Raw genomic sequence first — 12,773 nt, 5'->3', positions numbered from 1 at the left:
CGGCAGATATTGCTTGAGTTCTGGGGTCTGGTGGGTCTCTCGGTGTGGGCATCTGTTTGGCATTGGGCTACTTTTAGAATGGTAGACCTCTCAAGTCTTGGTTTGATAAGCGAGCACTTCCCCTATTGTCCTGAGCAGTCTGTTGTTCCAATAAATTGCTTTGGGGAAGTTTCCCAAGTAAATCATGAGGTACTTTGACTTGTTGACAGCCTTATATTTCTGGGCAAGAATTTTCTGGAACAAATAGCAAAGTCATGAAAGTCATGTTGATGGAGGCGGCCTTGGTTCCCAGTCCTGATATTTTGCTGCAGGACACAAACCACCTCAGCGCTCTCAGGGCTCAGCATGCAACGGAGGTCACCCCAGGTCATTGCCTGGACTGTGCCCCATGTGACCCTCAAGATAGGGTTGCCAGATTCAGCAAATCAGAGGTAGTTTATCTGGCAACCGTATGGGAGTGCTGTGACTTTTTCAGTGAATCGTCTGCACATGAAATCTAGATTTTCAGCTTCTCCTGCAAGCAGAATAACGTGCAGCCTCCAGACCGTGTTCCCACGAGCAGCGCTGAGCAGAGCGGCTCCCCTGCCGCCGGCGCAGGGCGGTTTCTCATTCACGGCAGTTCCCGCCCAGCCCTGGAAAGACCGGAGGTGGCGAGCTCTGGAAGGGACTCCGGCTCCCTCCCAGGAACCGGGTGTGCTTGCACAAGTCCCCTTCCTTCTCCGTGCCCTGGAACACGAGCTGCAGACTCAGGAGCTGGATGCTTCCCCTCCAGCCCTGCGAGCCACCCGCGTGGCTATGTTAACGCTGCCTCGCACTAAGTACGCTCGCAAGCATCCAAGTCGGAGGTGTTTGGCACATAAACGTGACCGTTCTATTATGGGTTTTGAAATGTTTGGAAATCTGACCCCTGATTTTGTTAGACTCTCTTTGGTAACTGTTATTAGGTGGTGACCTAATAAGAAATTATTAACTGGGGAGCTATAATTTGGAAGCTTATAATTTTCTTAATGGACATTGATTTGTGTAACCCTGATTAAAATACAATGAAGCCCGGGGCTTAAATGTTTTATTCTGAAAGGTTGAAAAGATGGGAATGGACTCTAGAAATGGATTGGCTCGAAACCTTTATTGAAATAATATTATTTGAAGAGTTTTGTGAGCCTAAAACGATGTGACAAAAAATAGTCGATGCCAGCTCCCATGGCCTCAGAAAGCTGAGGGAATATAGGTTTCTTCGGATGAAGTCTGGAAAAATGCTTCCAGATTACCTCAGGAGCGGAAAGAAAATTATTATTCCATCCCACGGCCCTGCTAATTCTTTTCAACGTGGATTCTGTCAAGTAATTAGAATCCAAATGGAGGAAACATTCATAATTGTCACTTATTACACTTTCCTAGAGGTGACTGCTCCCCAGAAGCTCGGGCAGGACAAAAACAAAGCGATTACCAGAGAAAGAACGCAGGCCGAGGGTCAGGCCTTCCTCCACACATTCCCAGAAGCCAGTCATGGGCTGGGTGGGGATGGCTGCAGATTCAAATAGCCAGGAGTCTTCAAAGAAAATCTTTTGCTATCGCATTGTCAATCGAGTGATAATGAGTCTAGTTTCCACTCCCTCTCCCTTACCGCAGACGTGGGTCGTGTAGCTCTTTGGTACTTAAAAGCATGAATAAGACCCTCTACCCCCCCCTGCCAAACACACCCGACGAACCACAGGGAATACTTCAGAAGTGAAATATGCACTCGGTGAGGGGGGGGTATATTTAAAACACCACCTCCCTTTTTATCATTGTATTTCTTCACTTGGCGTAGACGAAAATACAAGGTGTGTCTGCGGCTGTGAGGATGTTTCTCCCCCCCTAATTTCTGAAATAATACCATACCTCGGAGATTAATGCTCAGGCTTTACCAAGATTATAATAAGCGAATATTGCTTTGATCTAAATATTTTTCGAACGGTTGTTGCTGATCGCTTTCTCTCCCCTGTAATCTTTTAAGAAAGCCTTTGGACTTGCCAGCCTGACACCCAGGGGGACATGACTGCAGCTGCCTTTCCCTCCCCCTCATCGCGAGGATAAGTCTGTGCTCAGTTTCACCCAAATTAGTCCCAGGATTTCAGTTGTCTTTTTTGTCCAACATTCCATCATGCAATTCATTAAAATCTTCACATGAAATATTTAACAGATGAGTTATGTCATAATTCACATTACGGTTTTAAATTGTTATTCCTGTGGTAAGTCATCTATCCTGGACGTTAGCAGACCTCTGGAACGGGCTCGTATTTGATGTAAGGAAGGTTAGGATTCTTTTCCTCAACACCCCCAAACAGTGGCCTGACTCCAAACCCCCGGTTGATCATGAAATATTCCCCGAAAAGTGACATTCAGATTCATTGTTAGTTCAACTTGCAATTAACTATGTTGAAAACAAACAGAGGAAAACATTTAAACAAATGTGGCCTGGCTCACAGCTATTATAGTTGACCGTTAATTAAGGCAAGTTGGAATCCAAAAGTGCCAGGCCTTGTTACTATCACCGCCAGTGATCATTGCCATTGCACACAAAGGAATGAAAATTCAGGGGCTCTGTCAAAGGGGGGCTGAGGACAGGATGGGAGATATTAAGCCAGCTCAGTAAAAATAGCCACCACCCTGCTTGAGAAATACGTCCAGTAGGAGCTCATTTTTTGGAAGAGATAACACACGTATGGCCAGCATTTATTTGTAGAATTTAGGTTTTAAGAAAACTTGTCCCACTCTTAAGTAATGAAATACATGGGATATTCTTAGCAGATAATTTATTAACGCATTAGAGGTTCATTTTCTCTAATAAAGATGCAGTTTTCTACCATGTCCCTACCCATGAATTGGAATCTGTTAAAAAACACTCCTGCTTGTGGGCCACCCCTACTCAGAGTCGCTCTGGAACCTTTCTCTGCCCAAGCCCTGGGCTGAAATAATTGTCACATGCTGCCAGCAGTGACCAGTCAGTTGAGAAGCTTTGATAGGTATGCTGGCTGATGAGCACATGAAGCTGGGGGTGCCAGTACTGGGGACAATAACCCTCTTGGATTCTGTATGCAGACCTGTCTAGCCTTGTCCTGAGGGTGTGTAATTGATCACAATTCCAGAAGGGGCATGTGACGGTGTTTGAATGGTGGTGGGGCACAGCTTTCCTTAATACTGAGGGGGAAAAAACCCACTCTAAAAGCTTGCTCAGCTGAAAGAGAATCATCGCCTTCTGTTTTTTGCTTCATCTTGCTAGCGCTCATATGGTCTCTATCCCCCTTCTTTGGTCTCATCATTAATTTGGGCGTTGCCCCACCGATATTACACCATATAGATTGCTAGTAATAAAGAGTATGGATTTATCATGGATGGATTTTTTGTTCAGTCTCAGTATCTTGGCACAAAAGAGTATATGTGTTGGTAAAATCCAGGAATAAAGGATAAAAACTCTAGCAACAAACCATAGCAGGAATGTTGACAACACTACCAAGCCTTTAGGGTGTTCTAAGGCACACCATTTTATTTTGTTCCATGTATCCCTAGCCCACAAAAGTTCTAGTCAGAAGCTAAAGCTAGTACGACTCTCTTTGCAGGGACAGAGAGGTGAAGTAATGTATCCTTTGCACAGATTCTTAGTGGTCTTAGAAGCAGGGTTCCCATCCAGTTCTCTTGGTAAAAATTTTCCTGGTTATAATGTGTTGATGGTGGCTGGATTGTTTTTCTGTCTCCTGGATGAGCTCTCAACGTGTATAGGAATATATTGTATGGCTGGAGGAGTGGGCAAATGGCAGTAGGGGTGTTTGTGCGAGCTTGCGTGCCAGGCATGGTGAACACTATTTTACAAACCGGATTTGTGCTCCTAGGGGTATGTTGCAAGCTGAGGCCAAGCCCAGAGAAAATTATTTCTAAATGAATACAATATGAAAAAGTTATTTTATTTCTAATTTTACATGTAACATTGTTCTTTGGCGAGTCTCGGATTACACTTGAATGCATGTCTATTAACCTGATATGAGATGCATGCATGATTTCATCTTGAATGCATTTGAATATAATAGCACTGGAAATGTAATTTGTATTCTCAAATTTTATAAAGCAAAATAAATAAATCTTGGGGGTGGTAGCCACATTGAGCATATTGCATTGATTTCTTTGGGTTTCTCTCAAACTAATTACCAACTTCCCCTTGCAAATCCAGGTCTCACACTGGCAGTTCTATCAGATCTAAATCCTCTGTACCTAAGTCATCCTCATATTTTGCACCTCCAAGGAGTAGGTAACATGGACAGGTCTGTGGTAGAACTTTACCGTTGATCCTTAAGGAGTGCCAATACCCGGTTCCTCTCCGTGATTGCTCCTGTTATCACTGATCACTGTCCAATAGAACTCTGCGATGATGGGAATGTTCTAGATCTGCATGATCCGGTAGAGTAGCCACAAGCCCCATGTGGCTCTTGAGCACTTAAAATGTGACTAGTACCACTATGGAACTGAATTATCAATTTTATTCTATTTTAATTGAAATAGCCACTAACTTGGACAGCACAGGGCTGGAGAATTTGAGGTTAGCTCTCTGTCCAAGCACACTAGCCGCTGACATTCTGTACTTGCAATGGCTATATGGGTAGGCAGATGATGCTCTGGGCTCATCTCTCTCCACTCTGGGAATCCTGAAGTGCTGCCTCTTTTCAATGATTGGACTGCCCTCTCCAGGTCCCCATCCCTGGCTCATGTCTTCATCTCAGTATACCCACCACCTCGCACATACCAGGTTTCTGATAAACATGGAGGAGAAGAAGGAGGGGGAAGTAGGTTGTAAGGAAGTTAGAGAGTTGGGGAAAGAAGAAGCCTGGAACATACCTCACTGAAGGTACATAGTCTGTGTTGCTGAGCTGAAAATCTGTATTGAGGTCCTCCTTGAGTATTGAGGAGAGTTACCGAAACAGTAACTCCAACAATTCAAACCAAAAGTGATGTCAGTTCTCCAGATGCCTGAATATTCCTTATGGAAAGCTCTGGGGCTCTTGGGGATGGCAATTCTCACAACAGTGATTTTGTTGTTTTGCTGATTTCCAAAGACCACCCCAGTATCTCAGGGTCACTCTCCTAGAGGCTCACACAGTACCGGCGTGTTGGGAAGGATGCATTGTTCTGGGTCTGTTCCACTCCCAGAAGGTGAGTAATGTGCTGTGATAGAAAGGGGGCTCTTGCTGCACCCTCACCGTGAAAAGCCCTAGCAGGGAGTCTGAGAACACTTGTAATCAAATGGAAGTGAGGAGCACCGTGAACTCCAGGAGAAATATGTTGATGATTTTCTGGACTGTCTAAAAAATTTCAAACCCCAGGAATGGTGTTTTTATTTTCTGCATTCTTTTTGGGACTTGGGTTTCACTAAAGCATTTTCTGTCCTTGTTTTCCTTATTAAATTAGCAAGATTGACCTGAATCAGAATACACTGTTATGGCTTAAAATGTTGTTGAAAGAACAAAATAGACAGGCATGACAACTATCTCAGGTTCCATTTGGAATATGTAGGAGGTGGGGGAAGAGAGTGGGACTTGCCGAAGGAATAGATGACTTTTTTTTCTGATAAAAGTTGAAAAAAGAAAAAAATAATGTGAAACAAAAATAAAGGAAAATAGTGAAAGGAATCTAAAATTCTGTTTGTGGAAGCTCAGATTTGTTTTCTTGAATAGAGTTGGCCAGAGGATGCTTCTTAAGCACTTTGGCTTGTTTGGAGGGGGGGGGGGGGCAGATTTTAATTCTGTTTTTTCTCTTGTTTTCTTTTTTTTTTTTTTTTTGGTGTGTTTTTCCCACTTTAAATCATTTTCGTGCTTAAGAGATCATTAGCCAAATGCATTAGCCAAATGCAGCAAGGGGCTGTGGCTGCTTAGCTCCTCTGGCTCTGGTCTCCTACTGTCTGGGCCGTTTCGCTCGTCCTTCCTCTTCAAGGCTTCCACCGTGGACCTTCTGAAATACAGATCTGAGGTCCTGCCATTTCTCTGCTTAACCTTAAATGGCTCTTCAGACCCTAGAGCAGTGTCAACAAACTCTTTCTGTAAAGGGCCAAATAGTAAGTATTTTAAGCGTTGTGGGCCATTCAGTCTCTATTGCAACAACCCAACACTGCCATTATGCTGTAGAGGGTGTAGAAACAAACGAGTGCGGCTGTGTTCAAATAAAACTTTATTTGTAAAAAGAAGCTGTGCCTGGCTCAGGGGCCTACAGGATACTCTTCGGACGCCTTAGCCCAACATTCAAGTTCTTCAACCGTTTGACCTCAAGTCTGTGCAACAATGTCCCCACTCCCGTTCCTTCAGCCTCAGAGGACTCTACTGTCTTTTCAAAAGTTGCATCCTTTCGTCTGTGCTGTGTCTGGACTTGGGTTACCATCTTTCCTCTGTTCTTACTCTCCCTGCCAGTGGGGTCTCTAGGAGTAAACTTAAACGAAGCTCCTGCCAGCTCAAACCACTCCACCGCGTTCTCTGTGCTCCAGGGTCCTCTCCGGAGCCTCTGACATTGCATTTACCACATGGCTGCTCCCCGGCTAGATACCATGGGGGGTGCATTGTCAGTCCCCTTAGCACCCAACTGAGAGCTCCGCATAGGGAAGGCCCCTGAACAAATGGCCATGAAGTGGACTTGCCAACGAGCTTGTGATTCTCTTCCCCATAGAGAAGTATGTCAGCTTGTAGGTGAAATGCTACACACCCAGATGTCCTGCAGGGAGCCAGGGGCCAGAGTTGCTGGGAGGGACGGGGGGGGATCAGCCAGCAAAAACACAGCCAGGGCAAAACCAAGCAGACGAGGCAGTCAGGAAGCCCTGTGGCATCGACCTCACGGCCCAGATGGGGGTGAGTGAGGAGCGAAGAAAACCGTGTCTAGTTTAGGGCATCAGGAGCAGGGAGGGGACGCAGCCTGCTGGAGGGGGATCAGAGAGAAGCAGCCCGCATGATTAATGGGACGGAGGGGCTGACTCAGGAGGAAAGATTAAAGCGCTCTGAGGAGCTGGGGTACAGGCTGAAAGGGGCAGATGATAGCAAGCTTCAGGAATGTGAGATGGATAAACACCCAGGAGGAAGCAGCAAGCTTCATTAGGGAGGTGAAAATTGGGGGCGGGGTCCATCAAAGAATGGAAGGGGTTCTCAGAAAGGGCACGGGCCACTGATGGGGAACTCAGGTGACGATGGCTGGGCCAGGGGCAACTGTGGGCTGCTGGAACAAGAAATACCATGGAAAGGCCACTGTGGGGTGACGCTTTCAGGAAACCGTCTACTTTATCCTTTAGCATCTGGAAGCCCGCCATGGCTGTTGACCATAGCCCTCAGAAGTGGCCTTAGAATGACTCTGACTGCCAGCCTGGGGACAGTTGGCTGGGGAGCCATGCGGGGAGGGGAAGCTGCACAGAGAAAACACACAGAAGATGAGAGAGAAGCTCATTTCTACCCCCCTCCTAGATACCAGTGAGCGGATGTCACAATTTGAGGTCCTCTGTCCTGAAGTCAGCTTTCTGCCATCCCTCCCTGTCTTTGGAAGAACCAGAGATACTCATTGCAAGCCCCTTCTTAAGGGCAGGCTCTCTCCTCTGGCCGCTGGGGGATCTGAGCAAAATCCGGGTTCTGCACCCTGGTCCACAGCTTCCTCCGTTGGCTCCCCCAGCAAGGATACGGCCTGTCAGGAGTTTTGGAAGATAAGGTTTATTTGAAAGCATAGTAGCAGGCTTCAGCCTCCAAAATCAGGTTCCTTCAGGTGTTCTCTGAGATTTTCTCCAGGGCTGGGAAGAGCAGCTTGTGTCGTGGCCCGACAAAGTGGTCCACGTTGTGGCAGGTCCTCTACACACTAAGGCCTCTGGAGCAGCCCTGCTCAACCCGGGCTACCCATTCGAATCACTAGGGGCTGTTTTCCAACTACCCATGCCTAGACACCACTCGTAGAATTCTGATTTAAACGGTCTAGGTGTGGAGGGGGAAGGCACCCAGGCATCAGTTTTTCTTAAAGTTCCCCAGGTGGTTCTAATGTGTTGAGAACTGCCCCTGAAAAACCTCTGTTTAGGGGTGATTATAATCCATATTGATATTACTCTTCTTTCTCTGTAACTACTGACTGTAATGTAACCTGAAAGGTTTTTAAAAAGCAAGCATTTACCGAAGGGTCATCTGTGTGCTCAGCATCTTGCTGGGGGCAGGGATCCAGTGCGGAGCAAGAACGGGAGCGCTTATGGTCCAGAGGGTGGAGGACACTGAGCAAAGCGGAGTGAATCCGGAGTGTTAAAATGGTGCATTTCAGAGACTTCCCATCCTGCACGTGGCAGGCATGCTTCGCTCTAGCCTTATCCTAGACGTGCTACGTCCAAGGTAGAAGGTGAGTCCCTCCAAATGTACATACCCCAGTCAACCTTGAGTCTTGGGGCTTGCTTCAACAATTCTAGGGAGTAAGAATATACTCGAGCGTTACAAAAGTAACAGCGCAAGACCTTTATGAATCCGCAGCTTCCTGAAGTCAGCATGGCAATGATTACCTAAGTCGGGGATCAGACATGGCAGCATGCAAGCTTTTGAGTCTTGAGTGAACTTTTTTTTCATTATTGTGTATTTCCTTTGGTAGGGATTATTATTTAGGTTGAAGTTACTTTAGGTATTTCAGTAAAAGAAAACGTGTGGAAAGATAAATACCAATACTGGCGGTGTGCGGATGTGGCAAAAATTGGAGAGGTTGTGTGCAACGGACTGAAGTTTGCAAAACGGCCCTGGGATAAATGGTGTCCCCTGTGGGGTCCAGTGCTTCCAGCCCAGCATCTCACTCTGTCTTTCCAGACTCCTCTCACATCTTCTCACCATCTGATGAGCTTTTTGCTCTGCCTTGAGCACTTTCCGAAATGGTTTCAAGAGTTACCTCATTTTGGCTTCATCGAGAGAAGCAGTGTGAGTTTGTTCATGTCCTCGTTCTAAGGCTTCACCAAGTGCTACTCCCCAAAGTTCCAAGTCACTTTCTAAACTTCTTCTTTCTGTATGTTTTTCTCGCTAGACCTAGCATGCACTGTTGCTCGAGGGAGCTTTCACAGCCAAACAGAATTGCATAATTCCCTCAAAGTTCCTGGGGAGGGAAAATCATCATCATCGAGATGTGGATACTGGGGGCCAGTTTAACTAAAGTCACATCACAGCAAAGTGACTCACTTCCACACACCAGCCTCATGACAAGTGCTTTCCAAATGTTCTATCTCAAAAACACATGCATAATATACATTTTAGACATGCGAGTTCATACAGTAATAACTAAAACAAGAACTCCGAAGAAGCCGTGGTTTTCTCAATAGGCTTTCGTTTTTTTATTCCTGTGTCTAGCCTGGGTTGGGGAGGGGAGTGACCCCAAGTGTATGAGTTTTAGAAACACACAGGTAACATGTCTCCAAAGAGTTATCTGCACTGGGCTCCGTTTGTTCGATGTCAAATTTCTGCAAGTATAATTAACCTTGAGAATTCCTTACCTGAAAGATAAAATGTCTTAGTTTGTAGACTTCACTGTAAATTTAGTTTTTAAGTGTTCTTATCTGATAGGCTTGCATCAGCTGCTTTTGCCATGACAGATCACTTTCCACGATAATCTTAAATAATTGTGTGAAGGAATCTCTAATGCCTTGTTTTATTTATAATTTGTCCCAGCTGTAGGCATTCAGATGAAACTCGAATTTTTCCAGAGGAAGTTCTGGACTGCCAGCAGACAGGTAAGTTATAATCAGCATATTGAAGCATTAGTGGCACTGTTATTATACAGGTGTTCACATTTGGGTACCCGGAGCCTAAGAGTGCCAGATTTCCGATGAATGTTTGTAAAATGAACTGCTGGCTGCTCAGATTACCTTTCATTTCACTGCAAAATAAAAGGCTGTCAGCACATTAGACACCACATGCTGGGAAAGCAGGCAGTTTGCTCCCACAATCAGTCTTAATTGTGAAATCGAGATAGTGACCTTCCAAAGGAGAAGTTGCCCCTTTATCTGTTGGGGACTTTTGTGAATTTCCATAGTGACTTTTTTTCTAATCTTGTGATGCCTGGTAATTTATTTGTGAATTTCTTTATTGCACTTTCGAAGGCCTTTGCATAACGGGATCTGACTAAGCATGCCCCTGCCCTCTGACCAGAGGGCTTCTCTGCCTTGCAGAATCTGGGAGCCTTCTTTCCTTGCACTGTGTTCTCTGGACGGAGCAGCCTCAGTGGTGTTTGTTCAGTAATTCAGCAGAGATGGCAACTTTGCCGAATTCTAATTGTTGGAATGATATATTATTTCTTAAATAAACACTTAAAATAAACACTTTTAGGAAACTATAGACTAAGAACACGGACAGGAGTTTTTTTAAAAAAGTCATTAGGATTTATTAATTTAAAATTAAATAATCGCACAATTATACTTTTTATTACTCACAGACTTGAGATCTTAAAAAGGTATCAATATGGAATGTCAATGTAAATTAAAATAGACAACATAAATTAAAATGAAAAAGAGCCAGTTACACCCCAAAATTGTCTTTGATATTACTCTTTGGAGTTGGTCTTGATCCTGGGGAAGGCAGACAAGACACATCTTGGAGCATTCCCTTTGGATGAAATTTGGTATTTGCGTGAAAGGCAAGAACTTCTTATAGCTTGTCCTTGAATAATTAAGTGGCAGCCACAGCAGATGCTGGAATGCCCAAGTAACACGTTTCCCCTTGCTTTCTCCCCACCCCGCAGTGTGCCTCTCTGGATGGCAAATGCTCCATCAGCTGTGACGATGAGGTAAGACAACCCCCTGGCCCTTGTTCCTGCCCTGGTCAAGGGGAGGTGACAGAGGGCGCTTTCTCACAGAGGGAGTGCCGCTGTAAATGGAGCCAGGTAGATTGCTCTGGACCAAGCTCCCAAATCCCAAGGACATTTTCTTCCTCTCTTCCTCTCTTCCTCTCTTCCTGTCTTTCTTACTTCCTTCCTTCCTCTCTCCCCCTCCCTCCCTCCTTCCTTTCCCTTCTTTTCCTTCCCTTCCCCTCTTCCCTTCCCCTCATCCCTTCCCTTCTTCCCTTCCCTTCTCTTCCATTCCCTTCTCTCCCCTTCATCTCATCAGCTAGTTTATGAGAGCTGGGAAAATGTGCTTAAAATGTCCCATGGAGGGAAGCCTGGGTGGCTCAACTGATTAGGCATCTGACTCTTGATTTTGGCTCAGGTCATGATCTCAGGGTCCTGGGGCTGAGCTCTGCATCGGGCTCTGCACTCATCAGGGAGCCTGCTTGAGATTCTCTCTTTCCCTCTGCCCTTCCCCTTCCACTTACGTGCTACCCCTCCACCCAAGCTCTCTCTCTTTCTAGAGTAAATAATAGGTAATGTTATTACTTATTAATTAATAAATTAATAAAAAAGTAAATAAATAAAAAGTAAATGTCCCATGGACAGCACTATTGGAATTTTGGCATTTTTATAAGAAATAATACAAATTACTGCCATTTGAAGCTCATATTACAGTTCTCAAAGCTTTTGCTTGTATGTTATCTCTTATCATCCTGGTAACAACCCAATGAAATGGGTAAGAATGACCATCCTGTTTGGCAGAGGGGGAAATGGAAGATGACGGAAATGAAATGACTTGCTTAATTTTATGTAATAAATGAGCTGAAAATCTGAGGAGTTGAAAACTCAGAATTTTTCATTCTAGTGTAGTGTTCTTTCCCACAACTCTTTCCCTCCCTTCCTTTCTTTTTATCTCTCTCCCTCTCCGTCACTCTTTTGGAAAGAGGAATTTGAATCCCACACATGAACAATCGAAGAAAAACACGTACCACTGTCATAAGTCTACCCATCAGATTTATGTTTTCACAGCATCCAGTCTCGTATGCCCTCTGCCCTGAGATTTAGAGCAAGCAGGTGTGTAGTGACCTTTCACAGTGGTTCAGGTAGCCTTTCTTTCTCTGCGTGAGCTAAACCATTAGTCACTATATAAACCAAAACTTATAAATAATCATACTTATATTCCTTCTGGTTACCACAGGGATTCAAGAAATCCTAACCAAATTTAATTTCAACATAGAAATCATTAATTAGAGGGGCACCTGGGTGGCTCAGTTGGTTAAGTGGCCGACTCTTGGTTTTGGCTCAGGTCATGATCTCAGGGTCGAGCCCCACATCTGGCTCCACACTCAGTGGGGAGTCTGGTTGTGATTCTCTCTCTCTCCCCCCACTTGTGTGTGTGTGCGCTCCCTCTCTCTCTCTAAAATAAATAAATAAATCTTTAAAAAAGAAAGCATATATTCAAAAAAGTAGGCAAAAACAGAGAGAAATATAAAAGGGAGTCCAGGATGAAGTTAAAACACACAATGCTCGGTCCCCAGAGATCATAACTGTTGTATGACTCACTATCCAAAGAGTAAAAGCCAATTAGTTTTTTAACAGAAGCCCAATTTTCTCTGACCATCGGATCAAAAATAACTTTTCCCTTAGGAAAGAGCATCCTGTGATATTTAATAATCAATACCCTTTCATTAACTTTGAGAATGCCATTCATAAGACAGTCAAGCACCCTCCAACCTCTCCTCCCCCTCTGAGACATTTATTATCATATCGGAGTGCTCAGCTCAAGACAACAGAGCGCAATGACAGTATTGATTCATCAGTGTCACGAGGCCCTGTGTTATGCCTTTCCTAATCCCAATTTACAGCAAAAGAACTAAGGATAGTTCGTTGGTTAGTTGGGTGACTGTACGGATGGTTGGTTAACTGGTGGGATGGATGATGTTTTGGATAAT

At 44.8% G+C, this 12,773-nt stretch overlaps 1 protein-coding gene across 1 annotated transcript in view; it reads left to right on the top strand.

Annotated features, from left to right (window-relative positions):
* Window positions 1-12,773, top strand: part of CACNA2D3 (calcium voltage-gated channel auxiliary subunit alpha2delta 3) — an 834,639-nt gene that overhangs the window by 735,206 nt on the left and 86,660 nt on the right. The window contains exons 28-29 of the mRNA XM_040628675.1: window positions 9,669-9,730; window positions 10,738-10,782. Of these exons, the coding sequence (XP_040484609.1) occupies window positions 9,669-9,730; window positions 10,738-10,782 (107 nt within the window). The remainder of the gene's footprint in view (window positions 1-9,668; window positions 9,731-10,737; window positions 10,783-12,773) is intronic.

This window comes from Ursus maritimus, unplaced genomic scaffold (assembly GCF_017311325.1).
Source record: "Ursus maritimus isolate PB19 unplaced genomic scaffold, ASM1731132v1 scaffold_14, whole genome shotgun sequence".
Classification (NCBI taxonomy): Eukaryota; Metazoa; Chordata; class Mammalia; order Carnivora; family Ursidae; genus Ursus; species Ursus maritimus.
The sequence above is the reverse complement of the archived record's forward strand: the minus strand, read 5'-3'. Positions and strand labels throughout refer to the sequence as shown.